Source organism: Equus quagga, chromosome 1, assembly GCF_021613505.1.
Source record: "Equus quagga isolate Etosha38 chromosome 1, UCLA_HA_Equagga_1.0, whole genome shotgun sequence".
Classification (NCBI taxonomy): Eukaryota; Metazoa; Chordata; class Mammalia; order Perissodactyla; family Equidae; genus Equus; species Equus quagga.
Window position 1 is genome coordinate 136,515,444 of NC_060267.1, and position 22,932 is coordinate 136,538,375.

At 47.5% G+C, this 22,932-nt stretch overlaps 1 protein-coding gene across 7 annotated transcripts in view; it reads right to left on the reverse strand.

Annotated features, from left to right (window-relative positions):
• Nucleotides 1-1,750: 1,750 nt before the first annotated feature.
• The window catches only part of DAG1 (dystroglycan 1), a 58,983-nt gene continuing 37,801 nt past the window's right edge, over nucleotides 1,751-22,932 (reverse strand). For all 7 annotated transcript variants that reach the window (XM_046663028.1, XM_046663053.1, XM_046663019.1 and 4 more), the window contains 2 exons: nucleotides 20,385-20,785; nucleotides 1,751-6,537 (listed from right to left, as the gene is read on the reverse strand). In XM_046663028.1, coding sequence (XP_046518984.1) covers nucleotides 4,138-6,537; nucleotides 20,385-20,669 — 2,685 coding nt within the window. In that variant the 5' untranslated portion in view covers nucleotides 20,670-20,785 and the 3' untranslated portion in view covers nucleotides 1,751-4,137. The remainder of the gene's footprint in view (nucleotides 6,538-20,384; nucleotides 20,786-22,932) is intronic.

Genomic DNA, 22,932 nt, shown 5'->3' on the forward strand with positions numbered 1-22,932 from the left:
AAATGGTACCCAGCATCCCCCAGTGGGAGTTTCAAATAATTCTTTACTGCTCTACAATATGAACACAATTTTACAATCAGAAAAAAACCTAAAGTGTTTGGGTCACATTTAGAATTGAATGTGCCTTGCACTAGCCTCTCTGGGCCTCAGTCACCTTGTCTCAAGATGGTGCTGAGAAGATAGGCAAAGCAGGAAAAGAGTAAGTCATTAGCTGATTGATATTTTTAAGATATAGTAATATTATAGAGAGGAATGAAGCTTACCCTCAAAAGACTGATGCTTTAGAGGAGCTAGGAAAGGGCCTGGCGTAGGAGCTTTTTCAGCCTGTTAGGAACAAGTGGAGGCCAAGCTGGGAGCTGCAATAGGGCAAGTCATGTAGAACCTCCAGTCTCTACCACTCCCTCTCCAGCTCAAAAGACCTGAGTAGACAGTCCCCACCCCACCAAGGAGAGGTTAGGGTCCTGGCACGAGAGTGTTGGGAAGCAGGGGTCTACCAAGCCAGACAGTAGATATTCCCAAAGGAGAGGGCAGAGCAGAGGTCTGAGGTCCTGTGGCTTCTCTTCCTGCCCTGCTGACCTTCCTGTTCTCTGCTTGAGTCCAGGACAGTGAGTCCACTCATAATCCAGTGGAATTCCAAATTCAGGTTAAGCAGAAGTTCCTGAGGCCAAGAGAACAAGGGGAGAGTCACTTCCTGGGTACCTTGTGCTAAGCCTTAGGGGGTGAGGTGTGTATCGCTGAACAGGTACGGGGTGGGGGCGGGGGTGCAGCCTTTCCTGGGACATACCAGTGTCATATTTCACAGTTATTTGACCCTCAACAACTCCCCATTCTGGGACTCAGCTCTATTTGCAATATGGCACCATTCTCCACTCTGGGTCCTGAAGGTTGTGAGCAGAGCAGCAGCCTGGGGGCTGTAGGTGGAAATGGTGAGGACCCTGTGGCGATGGGGGTGAGCCCAGAAGAAGCACCAGTTGTTCTGTGACCAGTGGCCCCTGATCATGCCTCCAAAGACACAGCTACTGCATCCCCCTGCTTCCCACACCCTGGGCAGTTCCCGGGACAACCCAGCCACTTCCTGGCACTAAGTCATGATAAGCCTACCCAGCTGGCCTGTCCATCCCAGGCAGGGCACATAGAGGCAGGCTCTCAGAATCTATAGGCCCAACCAGACCAAAAGAGCCTGGCCAGAAACAATTTTCCCCTTTTCCCCACTCCAAGGCCAAGCCTTCCTTGAGATTACCTGGGAGACCGGCAAGCCCACAGCTCACAAGGCAGTGGGCACAGGAGCTGGAGCCAGAGGAATCCCTTAGTCCCCATTTTTGCAAGGGTCCAGACTCAGGGAACCCTGCCCAGGAGCTGCAGGGGCTGACCCACTCTGGGACAGATGGCATATGGCAGGACCTTTCCCACCACCCTCCCACCCCACCCAGTCTCACTGGGTTTTCTGCCCTTGCACCCCACTCTACAGATGAGGAAATTGAGGCTCAAGGAGACTTGTCTCAGCTGACTCAGGTGGAAGAGTTGCTTAAAGAGGGCTCACACATCAGCAGAGCTTCTGGAGCATACACTCACCCCTCCCAGTGGACACAGAAATAGTAAGGTTGTGGAGGCTATCGAGTCAGCTGCTCAAAGGCCACCTCTGAGTGAGCCTGGCTGGGTCCCCTCTTCTATCACATGGACTCCAGCTCCCCACCACTTATGTCCTAGAATGTGTAGGAGCCAGGGAAACAGATGCTTGGAGGCAATGGCATTGTAATAAAGACGCTGCTTTTATTTAGTTTGATATGTTTCTATACAGAATGCAGAAAACACATCTTAAAATCATATAGAAGGAAATAAAAACACATCAGTGGTTGGTGAACACTTGAATGTGAAATTGGCTCTCTGTCTCACAAAGTCCACCGGCCATCGCCTGACTGGTGCTCAGGGGAGGAGGCTGCCTACAAAGGCATTGTTGCTGTTGTTATTCTGTTCACTGCCCCATCGCCTCCATTTGCTATGGCAACAGGCCATTCTGGGCCAGCCATGTCTCTGAGTGGCAGTGCCCAATGGTGTTGCCAGGGGCAACAGAGCTGTTTGGAAGGCCTTTCAAAGCCCTTACCTGGAACATTGGGGATTGTTTATTTTTTGATGAGGTCATCAAAAATAATCTCACCAGGTCAGACCCTACTTGTGCTCGTGACTCTGGGGCACTGAGGAAACTCTGGCTTGGAAGCACTAGGCCCAGTCACAGAGGTCTGCTGAGCGCTCATCCACAGACTCCCACAAAAGGGGCACTGCTCACTCAAGTAATCCACTGGGGGCTGGGGAGAGCAGAGGGACTGAGCCTTGTGGGAGAAGGTGCAATGGGAAGCTCCCCGTACCCTCCTACCTGCCCTCCCCTCCTGAGGCAGCACACAAGAATCCTCTGCAAAAACGGTCGATATGGCTTAGAAGTGGCTGCTCGGTGTGCAAAGGGAGCCTGGGTCCACCCACCTGCCCTCAATCACTGAAGGGATACATTATTGCAAAAGGCATTCCTAAAAGGTACCCCAAATAACTCCCAGACATCAGGAATAGTCATGTTCAAAATGGTTTCTTCCAAAGGAGGAGAATCAAAGCAGAGTGGGTACCCCTGAGACATGGGACAGAGATCCAGATGGATGGATGGACATTCTGCTAAAAAAGGCAAAAGAAGCCCCAGTGTAATTCTAGAATTTAAACTGTTAGGAAAAGGAGGGGAGAAAAAATCAAAATGAGCAAAGCCGTCAGTTCCATGGAATCAACACTAAGAGGTTGTACAAACTGCTGTAAGCATCACCATTTTTAATCTTTTTTTTTTAATAAAACAATTTGAGGCTGTATAAAAACTTTAGTAAAAAATTAGCTTTGAGAACCCACAGATTTTTACTATGAACTATTGCTGGCACTCCTCCCTAGCCAGAAGACCCTTCCCAGTCATTCAGGCCCAAGGCCTGGGACTGGAGCGCCAGAGAAGAGGGGTGGGGTGGGTCAGGGTGGGGCTGTGGACTGGTTGGGACAAAGCGGCCAAGGTCAAGTGAGGAAAGAGTATCACATGACATAAAAATATTGCATCTTCACCAAAATGTCCCCCACTGAGTGTTTCAAAAACCATGATATTCCTTTTTGAGGGAGGAATAACAGACAGAAGAAGGGTAAAAGAAAACAGGTTGATGTGGTCGAGTCCCTCGACCTCCCCAGGCACCCCCATAAGCAGCTGGCCCACCCTGGAGCACCTAGGTTGGGGGCCACGGCCACCACTGCCTCTTGGAGTCCCCTTTCCATGGAAATAAAGACCCCTTGGTGGTGGGCCGCTAGCATGCATGGGGTCAGGGTATGGATGTTCATGGCCCAAGAGGCCCCTCCAGCTTCCAGCCCCTGGCAACAGCGGGAGAGCAAGCCCAGCACCAGGGCCCTGGCCCTTGAGCCAGGGCCGGAAGGCCCCCAGTCAGTCTATGGGGTATCAGAGCAACCAAGTTTACGTAGTGTGAAAAAATAGGATTCCTTTGATAAAAAATACTGTCCCTTGGTCTTCTCTAAGTTTGAAACACCCTGGGAGCTTATTTTTAGCAAAGCAATTTCCCATACCCACCCCAAAATTATACATACAAGTTTAGGTAAACAGCAGATTAAATGTAAAAACTTAACCTTAACTTCTGAAAGTCCTTTGAATTTAATCTTTAGCTACTGTTTTCCATGTTACATCCTGCAGCTAGACACACGTGAATAGAAAAAACAGTACAGTTAGTGTTAAAGGCAAAACGCAGAAGGCCGGGAGGCTGCCCAGCACTGCCTGCGAGTTCATTCACGGTTCCTCGCTCCCTCCATCTACCTCTACTCCAAACGGTGCTTTCAGAGCCAGCCATCAAAAACGCAGCGAAGAATTTTCTATGAACAAACAAAAAGCTGTTAGGCAAAAAATAAAAGTAAAAATGTCCCCAAAGTCTCTCCAGCTGCTTTGGGGTTTAGGAGGACCAGAGAGGGCAGGCTTGTCCAGGCCCCGTGTGTGTCAGTGTGTGCTAGGTCAGGTGTCAGCTCCCAGTGGGCGATGGTCTGCAGGCCACGGATCTCCACAGACAATACCATGTTGTCTCCAGGGCCCTGCCCGACCCCTGCCTCCACCCAGGCGCTTGTGGATTAAGGGGGTACGTAGGGAGGGGGCGACCGGTATGGGGTCATGTTCTTGGGACGGGAGCCCTTGCCCTCCATGGGGGCTGTGAAGGGCGGTGGAGGCTGGTAGGGAGGTGCATTGGGATCCTCATCCCGCAGGGGCGTGTACTCTCCCACGGTGTCCTGGTTCAGAGGAGTGGTCTCGGGCACGCTCTGGTTGGGGTACTCGGGAGGGGGTAGGGGGGCTTTTTCCTCCTGCAGGATGAGTGGCATGCTGGAGGAGGGTGGGGGCTTGGAGTCGTCCAGCTCATCCGCAAAGATGATAGGCACCCCCTTCTTGATGAAGGTGGCCTGGTCCTCAAGGGTGAGCTTGCCCTTCCGCTTCTTGCGATAGCAGATCATGGCAATGATGCCAGCGATGAGCAGAATGGCTGCAACCACCACAGCTGGAATGACCGTGTGCAGGTAGACGTCATCCTCGCTGCTCTTCTCAGGGTCCCTAGCTGGCACCTCCGTAGGTGGTGCCTCTGAGGGCACCTTCTTGGGTGGTGCCACAGGGATAAACTGTAGATGCCGGCAGCTGCCAGAGCCCGTGACAGCAATGCTCATGGCTTTGAAGTCAGGCTCCAAGGCGTTCAAGAAGGCAGCCCGAGGTTTCCCATCATCCTCAGCGATCCTCCGGCTAAGCCCCATGATCTGCTCCTTGGGACAGGGCTCCAGAGGCAGTGTGTTGTTGGTCCATTCCACCACAATGGAGCCCCGTGTGATATTCTGCAGAGTGATGGTACTACAGTTGCGGTCCCCAAAGGCGAAGGCCAGCTTTTTCACGAGGGCAATCTTCTTATGGATGTCATTCAACACTGGTGCTGGGTCACCCACAAATTTGGCCTTGAACTGTGCAGGAGCCTTGTCTCCTTGGGGGCGCCTGTGAACATGGATCTCAAAGGCATCCACAGCTGATAAGCCCCCCTTGTCTGTGGCATGCATGAAATACTCATGCTTGCCCACGTGGCTGCTGTCAGGCAGGCCATACATGAGCTGGCTGTTGCTGTTGAACTGTACCCAAGACTTTTCACCTACAAGCTGCTGCTCCCGAAGCTTCAGAGTCAGCTTCAGCTTATCAGTCGTGGTGTCCTCGTTGTCATAGAAGGTGTCTGATGGGATCTTCACCTCAAAATAGGTGCCAACCCAGGCATCCACCCTGTCAATATGGTTCTTGAGCTCTGGTCGCTGGTTGGGTTCTCCACGGGGCACCCCACTGGTGGTGGTGCGGATGCGAGTAGGTGGGGAGGCAGTTTCCAATCTGGTGATGGGAGCTTTGGTGGTGACCCGGGGCACTGGTCGGGGTGTCCGTGGCTTCTTAGTTGGCCTTCGAGTTGTGGTGGTTGAGGAGTCAGTAGAAGGCGTGGCTGATTTTGGCGTGGATACTCTTGGCTTCTTTGTGGTAGTTGTGGGAGGGGTAACAACTGCTGTGGGCTCCACATAGCCAGGAATGGTCATTGTTGGGCGGATCTGGCCCGAAACTGTGGTGCCAGCCTCTGACACCCGAGTGGGCTGGATGGGGCCTAGAGTTGGGGTCTGAATAATGGCACCTCGAGTCCGAATGGTGACCGTGGGCTTCCCAGGAACAGGATCCCTGACCGGAGGAGCCATGGTCTCTGTTGGGGGAGCAATGGCTGGAGATGTAGGCGTGGGCACAATCCTGGATGGTGGCTCCTGGATAGCTGTGGTTGGGGGCCCAATGGCAGTGACAGGTGTGGGTGTGGCATGGATCTGCCTCCGGATGCGTTTGGGGAGAGGGGGCTTCTTGTTGGCGATATGCCAACCCACCACGGGGTAACCAAGCTGGGCAGACATAGCACCCTCCCTGGCAGGGGCCTCCACACCACGAATGTCAGGCACACTGTTCTGGTTCAGGGAGCAGCCCAGCTTCCAGGAAAGCAGGGCCCCATTCTCTACCACTTTTTTTGCATTTCCTGGCCCAGCCATGAAGGCTGACATGTCAAACAGTCTGTTATTCACCACTGGCACCAGCTTCATGTTGTGAAGTTCCACTTCTGAGAAGCTCCGCATCCTGTGGAGGAGGTCAATCCTTTGCTTTGGGGTCATCTTGGTAAGGTCAGCATCCAGAATTACCGTCAGGACAGTCACAGGCTCATCGGCAGCACAGGCAGATGACACCACATCACCAGGGTCTGGTGATGCTGCCCGCAAGGACTGTGGCTCACTGTGGTCTTCAGGGTAGACCTCAATAGAAAACACGCTGGAGGTCTGGGGGATGTGGCTCCCATTGGCCCCCAGCCGTGCAGCGCTCACGGAAATGTAATGCACACCCTTATCGGTGTCAAGGGGGAGGCCTTCCAGGGTGTGGCTCTCCGAGTCCCAGTGCAGCCAGGACGGCAAGGCCTCCTTCCCTGCCGCTGATACCTAGAAGAGACACCAGTATGAATTCAGTGCTACTGTCACTGCGTAACCTGAAAATGATCACAACAGTTAACCACTGGCCTAGCCTGAACTGTGTGATAGGCTTGAGCTATAATTCAGAATTTTGCTCAAGCAATATGCCTGGTGTAGAGTGACTTTCCTGCTCAGAGCGGAAATGCACACAGGTCTAGGTGCAAGGTACAACTCAAGGTCCCCAAACGACTCACTTTATAACCACCACATTACATTCAAGGATAGTGGGGCACATCTGGGTAGCAAACACAGTTAATTGTATCTAATGCCTTAATTAACCCTGCTTTTCAAACCTCAACAAAAATGACAATAACCAGGATGGGAGACTAGAAACAACTATTCTAGAAGAGAGTTTATCAAAGGCATTCCAAGGAGCTCTGGTCTCTCAAAAAGAGAGTTCTGTTTGGGAAATGTACAGAGCCCACCTCTGGCCTTGGAGAGCCCAGGTACAGAAGCAGGCCTAAGGAACTCATCCCCTTATTCCACCCAACAGCACCTCCCAGACTTATTTCAAGGTGGAAGTCCTTTTCCAAAGGGACATAACTGGTAATACTCAAAGCATCCAGAGGAATGCTACCATAAAGACTTCCACCATCAGCTGACAAGAGGGAAACAAGATTTCCCTTTTACCCAGGCCCCATCTAGGACTCTTCTCACCTTGGGGAAACTCCTTGACTCCTCCCCTCAGTGCAAGGAAGGTGGCACCCATTCTCTAGTCTGCCTGAAGGCACTCTCAGTTCCACTGTCCTGTCCCATCAAATCCAGAGACACACTGGCCAATAGACGGCATTTCTTACTGCCAGCCTCAGTCCAGGAATTGCCCTTAATGGCCATTGCTCGTCAGCAGAGGGACACTAAAATGCTTCCCTCCCTGTAGCAGGAAGGCCAGAGCCATGCCTGTTGGGCTCCCCAGTGGCTCTTGTGCCTTGGGCTTCTGAGTGCTGGGGAGGAGACCCTAAGCTTGTACCTGATCTTCCTAGCCAGGACGCAAGTATCCGAGCAATATGCCATTCCATCAACCTTATCAGAGACCAGACACTTACCCTCCTATAAACAGGCTTCCTACCTCCAGTAAAAACCCATGAGAAGACATCTGACAGTATTAGGAGTTACTATTATTGGGGGTTGTCCTTTACTGATGCCCTATATATCACTGAGTTCACTGAGGGTCTGTGAACAGTGCTGCTTTTGCGATACCCCATTCCATCAACTCTAAGGTGCACAATCATCTAATTAATGCACCAGTAAGAATCCTCCATCCCGCCATTCACCACCTACTGCAAACACAGCCAACATCAGAAATGGTAAAATATCTATAAATATGGGTGTCTTCAAATCCATGAAAAACATTAAATATATTTTTCCTTTCAAATCTTTTTAGCTACAAAAAGAATACTTATTTCAAATATTTTGGCTGAAAAACCTATGCTTTAAATTTTTCCAGTTCAATTATGTTAAATATGAAAACTGAAACATTCACATACAAACATATAAAGCAAAGGCTGAATGCTCTTGTTTTAAAAAAAACATGAAGATTTAAGGCCCAAATGGAGTAGTCAGGGAAGCATGAGATGTTTTACACGGGTGGGATAGGAATTGGGGTCCTGAAAGGTGGAGAGTAGGTGAGCGAAGGTGTGGACCCAGGTCTCTGGACACCCAAGGATGTTTCCTAATCCCACTCCATCTCAATGGCCACCACTGGGATGAGAGCACATCTGGCAGGGCAGGGGGGCAGACAGAGGACAAAGGGAGGACCTATACTGGAGTTCTGGGTAAAGTCAACCAAGGAGAAGCCAACTGTAGAGGAGACTGAACAGGGCCAGGAGAGACCAGAAGAGGCTCCAGAGGTGGGTGCCAATTGGCTGGCCAAGTTCAAGGGACATTCCTGAGTGGCCAGGCAGCTAGGCCTGTGCCCAGCCCTGTGTGTTCCATCAGCACAGATGAGTAAGCAGCCCCAGTGCTTTTCCAAGTCTGTCTCTGGCTACTCAAGGTCTCTTTCTCTCTTTCTTTCTTTCTTTCTTTATTGGTGAGGAAGATTGGCCCTGAGCTAACATCTGTTGCCAATCTTCCTGTTTGTTTTTTCCCTCCTCAAAGCCCCAGTACATAGTTATACATCCTAGTTGTAGGTTCTTCTAGTTCTTCTATGTGGGACACCACCTCTGCATGGCTTGAGGAGCGGTATATAGGTCCACGCCCAGGATCCCAACCGCTGAACCCCAGGCAGCCAAAGTGGAGCACGTGAACTTAACCACTACGCCACCGGGCTGGCCCCCAACAAGGGCACTTTACAACACGGAACAGAGAAGGGCCCCGCCTCCTCAAGCTTCCCAGCCTGGCTCACTTTCTTTTTTGCTGATCCCAACAGCCACCGTTCTGTTGTCAGATATTTCCTAAGGAATAAACCCCAGCTACTCTTGGTCCACGGCTCTCACGCACAGCCAGTCTTGGAAGACATACACTTATTTAAACTATGCCAAATAACATTATAACATGTTAATAACATGTAACATAACAAACATTAAAGAAAACTCCAAGTTTCACTAAGCAAATTATAACACTCAATTGCAAACTGGGAGACGGAAGAGCAGAAGTGGTAGCTAGCTTTATTTTGATTATTGAAACAAATTCTTTCACTATCATCTACCCACAGCTTTATAGATACTTGGGAAAAGCCACGTCAGAAAAACAGAGCTAAGCCTCTCCAACCTGCTCACCTGCCTTTCCCTCTACATATTCCAGCTCCTCAGAGTCCTGGAGTCCCAGCCATGCCCTGGCCACAGGACAAGTGTCCAACCTGGATCTACAGCCCTGAAGCAGACAGTCGCCAGGATCTTGGGTACTTTTCAGACAGGAAGGAAAGGTACTAACCTGACTGTTCTAAAACCCATGCATCTCTGAGCATCTTGGTACTGGGAACGTTAGGCCCAGGCAGCACTTTGAATGGCAATGATTCATTTTAATAGAAGGGCCATAGGAAGCAAAACAAATGTGAGTTCCATAAGGAATCTAGCCAAGCCACAGACATGCTGACATCTCTGCATTTTCAAGGCCATTGGAAGAAAGCCCCTTAACATGCCTGAAGGGCTGGCAGCATCCACAATGCCTGAAGGATTCCACTTGTGGCCCCTCCCTCCCAAGGGCACTCAATTGAGGGAATGTTCTAAGATGCAACTCCTGCTCTACCCTAACAAAGCAGGAGTCCCTCAGCCCAAGGAAACTTTAAACATCCTCCTCAGCCTTCAACACTTCCAGGCTCTGGACTTCTTTTCCTCTCAGGGCCTAAGGGTGAAGTGGGATATGAAAGCTCCTTCTGAGAGATGCAGCCCCTATGACAAGCCAGGACTCATCCCTATTAATAACAGCCTATCCGAAGGGAAGCCCCATCTCTAGGAGCCTTTGGCTGAATCCCAGCTCCAGGCAGGCTGAGGCTTGACCCACCGCAGCCCATTTTCTCACCTGTGAAAAGGGGAAACAACGCCATCCTTGGATGATCACAAGGCCAGGCACATGTTGGACTCTTTATCAATGCTGGTTCCCCACTCACTCCTGTCGGCTGAGAGAGGACCCAGTACACATTGTAAGGCTGCTGCAAGAACAGGTCCAGGGCACTCTGCGGCTGGCCTTGGACCCAGCACACACTGAGGCCTTGTTTCCCAGTTCATATCCCAAAGCATCAAAGGGAAGTGGGGAGGCTGCAGGCAAGTAGAAGCCAGGCTCCTACAGAGGAATAAGGCCGAGGCTGGGGACCTTCAGAGACCTGCTTGCCTGTTAAGACCTGTCTGCCAGGAGTGAATGAAAACCCTGGGGCGGGGGGGGGGAAGCGGGTAGGGGGAGTCGGGAGGGGGATGGACCTGCTGCTGCAAGTGATAGCCCAAAGACCAGTATTCACCTCCTCTTCAGTCTAAAACAGGTGTGCTAAATCCTGGCATATTTGAGCATGAGATTTTGACTATCCATGGAGTCCCTGGTTTATGCATATAAAAATTTCTGCCCCAGCTGTACTGTAACTACCCACAATTAACCCCCTAAGGGCTGCAGGCTAGGAATGACAGGCAAGGGGCAGGAACCAGAGATCTGTGTGAAGTGCTCATCAGCACCAGGACATGTGTTTGGGGTGACAGGCTGGTCCTCGCCATGGAACTCCCCCAGGGTTTCAGCTCACTCAGCCCTCTATCACCAAACACCAACAATACCTTGGAGTTGTGGGAGACAAGGCATGCTAACCTTATAAAGCAGTCATCTTGGAAAGAAGCCTTCAGGCAGTAAGAACAGCTACAAGAGGCAGAAACTGCAGGAGTAAGCCTGATTTGAGAAGATCATAGGCTGTAGCTCAGAGGCCACGCAGAAGGAGCCAGAAATCTTTCCAGTTTCAGCCACCATCAGAGAGGACATGCTTGCAAGATGGAAAGCAAGCCCAGCACTGGGGAAAACAAGACTTCAAACAGCCACACACCCAGTTTTAGAAATTCTGATCCATAAAGTACATTTTGCCAGCCCTGGTGGTCTAGTGGTTAAGATCTGGTGCTCTCACCACGGTGGCCCAGGTTCATTTCCCAGTCAGGGAACCACACCACCCATCTGTTGGTTATCATACTGTGGTGGCTGCATGTGGCTGTGATGCTGAAAGCCATGCAAATACCTGTAGGGTCACCCATGGTGGACAGGTTTCAGACTAACAAAGACTAGGAAGAAGGACCTGGACATGTACCTCCCAAAAAATTGGCCAAGAAAACCCTACGAATAGCACAATTATCTGATACAGCACTGGAAGGTGAGATGATGGTGCAAAAAGACCAAGCAGGGTTCAGCTCTGCCGTACACAGGGTTGCAAGGAGTTGGAATCCACTCAATGGCACTAACAACAAAAAGTACATCCCCAAATATTAAGAATCAAAACCACAAAAACCTGGGCAGACCCATAAAGAGTTAAAGACTACCCACCCAGTGATGCCCACAATGAATCACCATGACCAATGACTAGGGAACTGCCAAATGTGAAGGCTTTGGTCACTCATCAATCTATACCAGCAGATGACTAGTAAATGACTCCCTGTTCAGTTCTGAGGCATTCTCTCCAATTGCTTTGCTGATGCCCTCTCTCACACAATAGACTGTCAAACACCCAGTCTGATAAAGATACAGCACCTGTGTTAAAACACCATGCAACACAAGCAAAGTCTCTCACCCCAAACTAGTATCCTTCCACACTTGGAGAAAGAGCAAAGGGGCAGAGGAGCTCCATTACTCAGTCCCTCATCAAAAGGCAGGTTTCTACCCAGGATGAGCCAGCCAGCTAGGCATAGCTGAAAGATAAAACTGAAGAATTAGACTCTCATCAGGGCCTAATTAATTATATGACTGTTGGCTTCAGAAACCAAGAAAACCTAAGCTTTACGGGTAAGATATCACCTATACAGGAGTTGTGGGACTTAGAAACGGCAAGCAAACACTCTAGAAAGATGGGTAAGCACTTTCACACCCATGTCACTTGCGTGAGCTAATGATGGCCAGTAAAGAAGGATCTTTAGAATAAAAATATAAACAAGAAACTGCATTTGGTGAGAATTCCCTCACATTATAAACCTTTTGGAGGGTTCTTTGGGCCTCAGTGGTAGCACCTTCCAACCAACACCTCTGAATTCCCCACAGATGTGCAAGAGGTTCTTCTCAGTGATCCATTTCAAAGTGGCATGAACTGCTGCCTTGTGACACCCCACTGCTTGGACCTCTAGCAGCCTGCCCTGGCAAAGTGTCCACCTCCCTCAGACCTGGTCACCGGCTCCTGACCCTTCAGCCCTCTCACCCCTCAGTCAAACTGTAGAGCTGGGCCAACCTGCAGCCATCTATGGCTGGGAATACCATAGGGAATACCCTGGAGGCACTCACACGTGAGGTGGTCAAGGCCTCCTTGGGGCAGGCTGACCAGGAGCGCTCCTCTGCTCAGGGAGGTAGGAAATGGTCGTTCTGAAGAAGTCTGAACCTCCAATCAAGTTTCAGAAGCCCCCATCGTGTTGACTCACATTCAAGGTGAGCCTGTGTCTGTGCCACGGACTATGACAATGAGACAAATCTGCTCTGTGGCCAAACTCAGCTTCTGCAAATGATGCACATGCACAGTCACATGGCTGGGCTGCAGGGAGATGGCACAGGTCCACAGGAAGAGCCTCTGGATTGAGGTCAAAGGGCCAAGACTGGGGCCGGTCCTGTGGCCGAGTGGTTAAGTTTGCATGCTCCGCTTCAGTGAGCCAGGGTTTCGGCAGTTCGGATCCTGGGCGTGGACGTGGCACCACTCATCAAGCCACGCTGTGACAGCATTCTACATGCCACAACTAGAAGGACCCACAAGTAAAAATCTGCAACTATGTACCCGGGGGGGCTTTTGGGAGAAAAAGGAAAAACAAAATCAAAAAAAAAAAAAAAAGGGCCAAGACTTTGTCCCCACGAGGTGAGGAACCATGGTGAAACTGGGTATGAGGGGCCTTTGCTTTGCTGAGTAAAGCAGAGCCAAGAGAGATAATCACTGGTCCTGCTGCTAGATATGCAAACCTCAAACCAGCACACAGCTTACGCCACAAAGGCCAAGGCCACAGGATCACATTCTGAACACAATCGCACAGCCCAATCAGTACCCTTCTGGTCTGAGTTATGAAGTATTTTACCTGACATTAACTGTTAACTAAAAACAAAAATTAGTATTTTTCCCCCAAAAGTAAGGGACAACTTCGCATAGTTACAGCCATTAATAAAATTCTTAGGATCCTCAATCCCAAACCCTGACATCATCTATTTTTACTTTGTCATATTCTTGCAGTCCTTGTAATTTTTTTTTTTTAAACATAGAGGCCTGTATTTTCAGTAAGTATTTGAGTTGATGTGTCTGGACAAATGCCATTCTGACAACCCACCCCCAAGGATGCCTTCCTTCGCCAACCCGCATTTCCCCGGTGTGCTGTGTTCACAAGGGGTCCATTCAGAGCCAGGAAACACCCACTCAAGGCAGAAAGAAACTGCAGTTCATCTCACGCAGGCGGGGCTGCCACAAAGCTCTCAAGCATCCAAAGAAATGCTCCTTTCATGAGCTCCCCTTCCTGGCTAAAAAGAGTGTCCATTGTTCTCAGGGGAACAATTGAGTGCCCACACCAGCAGCTAAGAGCACAGTCCCAGGAAGGGCTGCTCCCAGTCTGCCGACATCTTGGGCTGAGAGAAAGTCCACATTGTCTCCAGGCAAGGAGGCTAAGAGGAAGTAGGGATGAAAAGCCATCATTGCAGGCTCTACCAAAATGAGGTATTTGAGGGGGCTCTAGAGGGGCAGCCTAGTCATTTCATGAGATGCAAAGATGTCTCTCCTGACCACGCTAGAGAGGAGGGGTTAGAACATCTCTAGGCATATAATCATCTTCGTCACACAGCCCCACACTCACTCAAGTCAGAGGAGAAGTACCTGCAGGAAACCAACACCAATCTCAAAGGAGACAAGAGTCAGGATGGGTAACGTATACTATAGCTAACTCAGGACAGCCTATGATCCACCCAGCAAAGGTCAAGCTGGCTTCTGTGTGACCCAACCCCACAAACCCTGATGAGGAGGGACAATGCTCCAGGATCCAAAGGCAACTGTGAGAGCAAAGAAAAGACAAGATCTTGGATGAGCTTTTCATACAGGCATCCAGTCTCATTCAAGGGGGCAGAAGCCAGGACCATCTGCTTTGGGGTATCCTGAGGCCACAGGAAAGGAGAGAGTCCCCGGGACAAGTCTCTCAGGAAGGTCATGCTGGCCAGAAGGGCCTGGAGACAGCCCGCAGTCCATTCTTGCATCATCAGGTCAATGGAATCCACCTGGGAGTTAAGCTGGGGTGGATAACATGAAATCAATTCCTAAGGCAGAGCTAGAGAACAGCAGGGGAAGTAATAGGTGCCAGCCAGGCTGAGACTGGACGAGAGCTGTCTGGATATGAAAGGGTATCAAGCATGGGACACAGCACTACAGGACTACATCCTCCAGGCAAGCAAGTCCCCTCTTCTTTCTCCTGACCTGCTTCCTTGCTGTGTGGTATATAAAGTACAGGGAAGCCCTTGTTTTAGGAACTGATGTTACCTGATGGGTACACCTGACTAACATCAAGCAGCACACCCCCTGCCACTGTGATTCCACAACAGAGTTGCCACAACCATACAGGTCAAAGAAGGCTTGGAAAGTGGCTAGTGCAACTCACATAGCATGAGGCTTAACCTTCTATCCCTTCAACAGATTTTTACTCAGTCTGCTACAAACACTAACTTATTCCATCACCAACCCCTATGTACATCACCTGACCAGTCAGCAAGTATGACAACCACATCATCTAATCTCATCAGATCTCAGGAGAGACCATGCTCTACCTGAGTCCTGATTAGGCAACTTGGCCATGTCCAAATTGGCAGGAAGACCAACCCTCACTGGGAACCCCACATGAAGCTCGGGCAAAGTTAGTCTCTTGCTGCCCTTGACATGGGCTGGCATTTCTCCCTGCACACAGCCAGGGAGACTTTGACAATCCAAAGCAGGTTTGTAGGCACTGAAAGGGTCCTCATTCCCTCTGCCAGCCTATAAACATTTGAGGGCCTATATGATGGGAGTCAAACATGCAGAATAACAAAAGATAAGAATTTCAAGTACAAAAATTTGCTAAGAAGAAGATAACACAGGGTTTTGTGGCAAAGCTACTTTCATCCAGGTGGAGAAAAAGGGCTCCAATGCCGCAGACAATGTTCAAGCTAAGCCTGAAGAGGTGGCTGTACCCATGTCAACAGAAGAAAGAACCAACCAGAGGCCTGGGGTGGGCCATGAGCTTGGCATGTTTGTGGAACAGAAAGAAGCTGGTGTAGCTGGGACACAGTATGCAAAGGGAAAGGCAAGAGAGAGGAGGCCAGAGGCCAGATCACATGGGGCTTGATTCTAAGTGCAGCTCAGTAATGGGGGGGGGGGGGGGGGTTACAAAGATAAAGATGTCTTGCCTTAGCATGGAAAAGAGAGTGACGGGTCAAGAACAGAGGTGGGGAGCCTGGGAAGGGGTGAGCAAATGGTAGCTTAGATGACAGTAATAGTGATGGATATGATTTGGAGGTTACCCCAACAAGCCTCCTGGGGACCAAGATCTGAAATGTTCCTCACATACACAAGAATATCGGGCAGCCATTCAAAGTTACATTCCCAAAGAATACTTAATAACCAGGGGAAAAAACTCAAGCTACACTGAATGAAAAATGGTTAAAAAAAATACATCCAGTGTGGACAGCCACATGCAAAAGAATGAAAGTAGACCATTATCTTACGCCATACACAGAAATAAACTCAAAATGGATCAAAGACTTGAAGGTAAGGCCTGAAACCATAAAAGTCCTGGAAGAAAATACAGGTAGTACACTCTTTGACATAGATCTTAAAAAGATCTTTTCAAATACCATGTCTTCTCAGACTAGGGAAACAAAAGAAAAAATAAACAAGTGGGACTTCATCAGACTAAAGAGCTTCTGCAAGGCAAAGGAAGCCAGGAATCAAACAAAAAGACAACCCACCAAGTGGGAGAAAATATTTGCAAATCATATATCTGACAAGGGTTTAATCTCCATAATATATATAGAACTCACACAACTGAACACAACCAAACAACCTGATCAAAAAATGGGCAGAGGATATGAACAGACCTTTCTCCAAAGAAGATATACAGATGGCCAATAGGCACATGAAAAGATGTTCAACATCACTAATCATCAGGGAAATGCAAATCAAAACTACACTAAGATATTGCCTTACACCCATTAAAATGGCTATAATCACTAAGACAAAAAGTAACAAATGGTGGAGAGGGTGTGGAGAAAAGGGAACCATCATACACTGCTGGTGGGAATGCAAACTGGTGCAGCCACTATGGAAAACAGTATGGAGATTTCTCAAAAAACTTATAGAAATACCATATGACTCAGCTATCCCACTACTGGGTATCTATCCAAAGAACTTTAAATCAATAACTCAAAGTGACTTATGCACCCCTATGTTCACTGCAGCATTATTCACAGTAGCCAAGACAGGGAAGTAACCCAAGTACCCACCGACCGATGATTGGATAAAGAAGATGTGGTGTATATATATACAATGGAATACCACTCAGCCATAAAAAAAAAGAAAAAATCGTCCCATTCGCAACAACATGGATGGACCTGGAGGGTATTATGTTAAGTGAAATAAGCAAGACAGAGAAAGACAAACACCATATGGTTTCACTCATATGTGGAAGATAAACACTTGGACAAAGAAAACAGTTCAGGTGTTACCAGGGAAAGGGTGCTGGGAAGTGGGCACAAAGGGTGAAGGGGAGCACTCATATGGTGACAAATAATAATGTACAACTGAAATTTTACAATGCTGTAAACTATTATGAACTCAATAATAATAATAAAAAAAAAATATGTCCAGTGTGATCTCAGGTCTGTCCAAGATGTCTTTGTATGTATGTGACATGGACAGCTCTTGATGAACATAGAAAATAATGGAGGAGTTTGCTGACTGGTAGGAATCACAAGAGACTGTCTCTTTTTTTTTTTTTTTTTAAAAGATTGGCACCTGAGCTAACATCCGTTGCCAATGTTTTTTTTTCTTCTTCTTTCCCCCAAAGCCCCCCCCCAGTACACCGTTGTATATTCTAGTTGTAGGTCCTTCTAGTTCAGCTATGTGGGACAATGCCTCAGCGTGACTTGATGAGTGGTGCTAGGTCGGCGCCCAGGATCTGAACTAGCAAAAGCTGGGCCACTGAAGCGGAGTGTGCAAACTTAACTGCTTGGCCATGGGGCTGGCCTTTTTTTTTTTTTTGGCTGAGGAAAACTCACCTTGAACTAACATCCATACCAATCTTCCTCTATTTTTTAGTACATGGGCCACCAGCACAGCATGGCACTAACAGAGCGGTGTAGGTCTGTCCCTGGGATCCAAACCCGGGGCTGCCAAGCAGAATGCGCTGAACTTAACCATTAGGCCACCAGGGCTGGCCCACAAGAGATTTTCTTTCTCCCTTTTCTACAATGTACATTTATACATCATTATTATAATAAGGAGAAAAAACTAACTCCTTTAATATAAAGACTTCCCAATCCCGTTTTACACATAGGGAGATCAAAGTTCCAGGAATGAAGTCAGGCTTTCTGATCTGATTTCCCACTCCACAGAACCCTGATGGTAAGACTGCGGGGGATGAAAAGTCACACACCTTTATCTGCTTTTCTACAGGCTGATCAGCTACTAAATGGTCTGCTTTATACTGATAAATATGCTCAGATAAAATCCTGTTTTCTCAGTAAAATCTCTTTACTCCTCTGGTGAATAAGCCTGTTAAATGTCTCTCTGCCAGATACAGCAATTATCCAGCTCACTGTATAGATGCAAGGCACCTCTGGTCAAGACTAATCCATGTAAAACATCCCAATGGCCAGTGGAACAAAGGCAATCACCGCAGAGTTTGGATATTCAGAAGATCAAATTTGATGCTGGGCAAGAAAGGTACCTCCAAAATTGCCATTCTTCATCTATTGGTCAGACTAGCATCTGGCTAGCTGGGGTATTATGAAGATTGCATGGAAATCTTTTGCAAACCCTCTATGAAGTAGACAGAGCTCCATGGAAGTAAGCCAGGATCTTCAGAAGTATGACCACCTCTGAGAACATAAGGTCACCCTGCAAATAAGCCATAACCTGAAGATAAGGGGAGCAAGAGAGAAAAGGAAGAGAGTACAAGAAGGGTGCAGGTAGGGAGTGGGTCTGCCCAGATTTAAAGGAAAGGGGCAAAGACCCACCTCTCAGTGGGAAAAGCAGTATAGAATTTGTGACCATTTCTAATCCAGATGCCTGTGTCTTTTTTTTTTTTTTGAGGAAGATTAGCCCTGAGCTAAGTGTTGCCAGTCTTCCTCTTTTTGCTGAGGAAGCCTGGCCCTGAGCTAACATCGTACCCATCTTCCTCTACTTTATATGTGGGACGCCTACTACAGCATGGCGTGCCAAGCGGTACCATGTCCACACCCGGGATCCGAACCGGCCAACCCCGGGCCGCCGAGAAGAGGAACATGTGAACTTAACCACTGCGCCACCAGGCCGGCCCCCAGATGCCTGGGTCTTGATGGTCAGAGAGAGGCAAGGCGGCAAGGACTCACCAGAGCCTGTATGTACTTTGACCACTGGAGTACAACGGAAGTGTCGCTGTACAAGTTTCCAAGTCCAGGCCTTAAGAGATTGGCAGCTTCCATTTCCTGTTTCTTGGAAAACTCAATCTTGGAACCTAGCTTTCACGCTGTGAGGAAATCCAAGCAGCCTGTGGAAAGGTCTACATAGAGAGGAACCAAAGACCCTGACCAGCAGCCCCAGCTAAGCTCCCTGTCAACACACAGCACCAACTTGCCAGCCAGGAATGAGCCATCTTGGGAGTGGATCCTTTAGCCCCAGATGAGCCACTCTAGTCAGTACCATGTTAAGCAGAGATGAGGTTCCCTCAGAGAGATGAACTCTGAATCCCTGAATTCTTGGCCACAAAACTGTGAGCAAAACAAATTGGTTGTTTCAAACCACTAAGTTTGATGGTTTAAACACAGCAATGGATAGCCACAACACTATGTATATGTAGAAGTATACACGCAAACAGATATAAAACTACCATAACAAAGTACAGAGCTTGACATGTTTTTAAGCCATTTTCAAGTCACACCTCTAAGGAAAGAATGCTGTAGGGCAGGGGTCAGCAAACTATGGCCGTGAGCCAAATCTGGCCTGCCACTTGTTTTACAGTCCATGAGCTAAAAATAGTTTTTGTATTTTTCAAATGATTGAGAAAAAAAATGAAAAGAAGATTTTTTGACATGTGAAAATTATAGGAAATTCAAATTCTAGTTTCAGTGTTCATAAGTAAAGTTTTACTGGAACACAGCCATGCCTTTCATTTATATATTATCTATGGCTACTTTAACACTATACTGGCAGAGATGAGGAGTGGCAACAGAAACCGTATGGCTTGCAAAACCTGAAATATTTACTATCTGGCACTTAAGAAAAAGCATGCTGCCCTCTGCTCTAGGAGAGATGTTCATAGTTTGAAAGGTACACCCTACACACCCACATGGACACCATGCAAACTCACTCAGGATATAGGGGAAATTCCAAGGTCCCACAACCCCAGACAAAGATATGGTGCTTCTTCACACAAAAGCTTCCTGTTTCACCTGATTTCCATCCTGGGCCTGCCAAGACACTCTGCTGTTACATGGGTGTCAGATCCTCTTGTTCTCTGGATTATTTCCCCAAAAGGAAATGGGGCATGGCTGAAGTTTGGGTACTAATTTTGGTTCTTAAGTGAACAAATACATTAGTAAACACAGAACAACAAATAGAGCTAAACTCCTATATTTATTTATACCTTATTTAAAAAAAACAGGTTTGAAGTATTTAAAAGTTCTGTATTTCTTGGGTTTAATCCAATGGTTAATGCAAGGAGACCTTTTCCTTTATACACAGGCCCTTCCATCAAATCCCTAACTCAATGACCAAAAGACCTTCCAGAGTACAGATGTAAAGGCTTTTTAATGGTGACACCCTCAAAATGGGCACAAGAATAAAGGTTTAAGATGCTATTCTGAGATGTATGGGGACCCTCTTGTGAACATTAGTGGCTGTCCCTTTCTTTTAGCAGATCCTGAAAGAAATGAGCTCAGAATTGCTGGAGAGTAGAATTGAAAAACTAAAACTAAAAACCAAAATGGAAGACAAGAATTCTTCCTCATTGATGCTTTATATTTGGTCTCACCTTGATGACTTCTCCATTGGAGGCAATTAAATCTGTTGGAATGGTCACTCGAAATGAGCGCCCAACGACAGCCGTGCCATCAGGAATGCCAACCACAGTAGGTACAGCCTCATGGAGGTCTGAAAGCACAGAGTGCATGGATGCCTCGAGCTGGTTCTCCCAGTCCCTGACGGCCTCCGAAGGTTCACTGGGCCAGCGGGACTGAGTCACGGCCACGCAGAGCAGAAGGAGAAAGGTCCTCCCCCAGAGAGGGAGCAGCAGTGAGAGGCTCACAGACATCCTCATCCTGGGCCCAAGTCTGCTCAAGCCGATAGTCTCACTAAGAAAAGAAGCAAGCGATGTGGTCCCAGAGCTGGGTCCTCACCCTCTGCACACCTGCTCCATCCCAGAGCACCCAGAGCCTGAAAAAGAAAAAGAGTAGACTTAGACTTCAGCAGTCTCCATGGTTTCAAAGTCGTGCACAGGCAATTACTACTCCTTAAGTGTTCCTGTCAAAAACATCTTCCCTGAGTTGCAACAACTCTCATCCTGCACTATCCAGTGCAGAGCCACCAAGCTACATGTGGCTACTGAGCATTGGAAATGTGGCTGGTCCATTAAGTAAAATACACACTGGATTTTCAAAACTTAGCATAAAAAAGAATGTAAACTATCTCATTAATACTTTTTAAATATTGATTACATATTAAAATGATAATATTTTGGATATAAAATATATTATTAAACAAAATATATTAAGTAAATATTAATAAATTATGAATAATAAATATATTAAATATATTAAGTAAATAAATATTAAATTATGACTAATAAATAAAGAAAATACATTGAAATTAATTCAACCTATTTATTTTAATTTATTTTTCACATGGCTACCAGAAAATATTAAATGACATATATGGCTCACATTATATTTGTCGGGCAGATCCAACTTTCAGTTTACAGGAAATACAAGGACCATGAAGACACAATCAGACAAATCTAGAATAGGGGAACTTCTATAAGATAACTGGCCTGCTCAGTCCAAATGCTGACACTCCTAAACACAAGGGGACTGTTCTAGACCTAGAGACAGCAACCAGATGCAGTGTGTGCACCTTTTTTTTTTGGTGAGGAAGATTCACCCTGAGCTAACATCTATGGCCAATCTGCCTCCTTTTTCACTAGAGGAAGATTAGCCCTGAGCTAGAATCCATGCCAATCTTCCTCTATTTTATATGTGGGATGCCTCCACAGCACGGCTGATGAAAGGAGTAGGTCGACACCCAGATATGAACCCATGAACCTGGGCTGCCCAAGTGGGCCACATGGAACATTAACCACTCGGCCACAGGGCCGGCCCCAGTGTGCACATCTTAACTGGATCCTTAATTTACTTTAGAAGAAAACAAAAAACACACAAGCCCAGCTCCCAAACGGGTAATTGGGGAATTTTGCATGTGGGCAGAGATTAGATTTATTGTTAATTTTCTTAGGTGAGATGATGGTGGTGTGGCTCTGAAAACGACTGTCCTCAATTTTGAAGTATTTAGGGATGAAGTACCAAAAATCTCTGCAACTCACTTTGAAATGGTTTAGGGGGAAAAATGTGTGCCTGTATAAAAAGAGATAAAGCAATGTGGGAAACGTAACAATTATTAAGTCTTAAAAAAAATACTTTTGAAAAGACTGAAAAACCATTTGCACAGAGAAGTATAGCAACTGACCACTCCTCACACATCAAGCACTAATCACAGGACTCGTTTCTTAAACACATATTTACAAACTCACTGCCAGTGAACAAAACTTATTTGGCCTCTCTAGTCCCCTACACCCAACAGAGTGCCTAGAACCCTGCACATTGTTCCCTCTCCCCCACACCAGCTTCAGGCAGCTCAGAACACCAGCTCTAAGGCTAGCAGCCTCACGGACGCATTGTGGGACTTGCTAGGTGTCCACAGGTGACCACGGTCATCATGAGCAATTTCCCACTCTAAAGAATTAAACCCTGCCCTGAGCCAAGCTGTGGAGGGGCCCCGTGGTATTTTTTGACCTGGGTAATTCAAAGTAAATAAAACCAAAATCACTAAAGAAAACAAGGCCACTGAAATAGGTGGTATACTCTGAAGTCAATGCAAACCCAAGCCAGTTCCAACAGGGTTTTTTTCACTATTGATTTTGCCATTCCTGTTCTTATTTTGTTTTTGGATTTAAATTCCCGAGACAGAGCCAAAACTCAAGAAGGTAAAACAAATTTGAAGTTGGGAGTCCTATCCTACCAAATAAAGACTTATCAGAAAGCTATTGTATGTAAGGCAGTGTCACATGGGACAGAGTGGATAGTGGACTACGGAATCAGAGTTAGAGCCCAAAACCAGCTTGCCAAGGAGTCGTTCAAAGGCACCAGGACAAGCGGTCATCTATGTAGAAAAACAATTAGGTTCCTCCCTCACTTCTCCATGACAAACAAGATAAAGATCAGGTGGATTGGATATACAAATGTAAAAAAGCAAAACTTGAAAATTTTTAGAATATAGTAGAAGGTCAGCATAAGAAAGGATTTCATTTA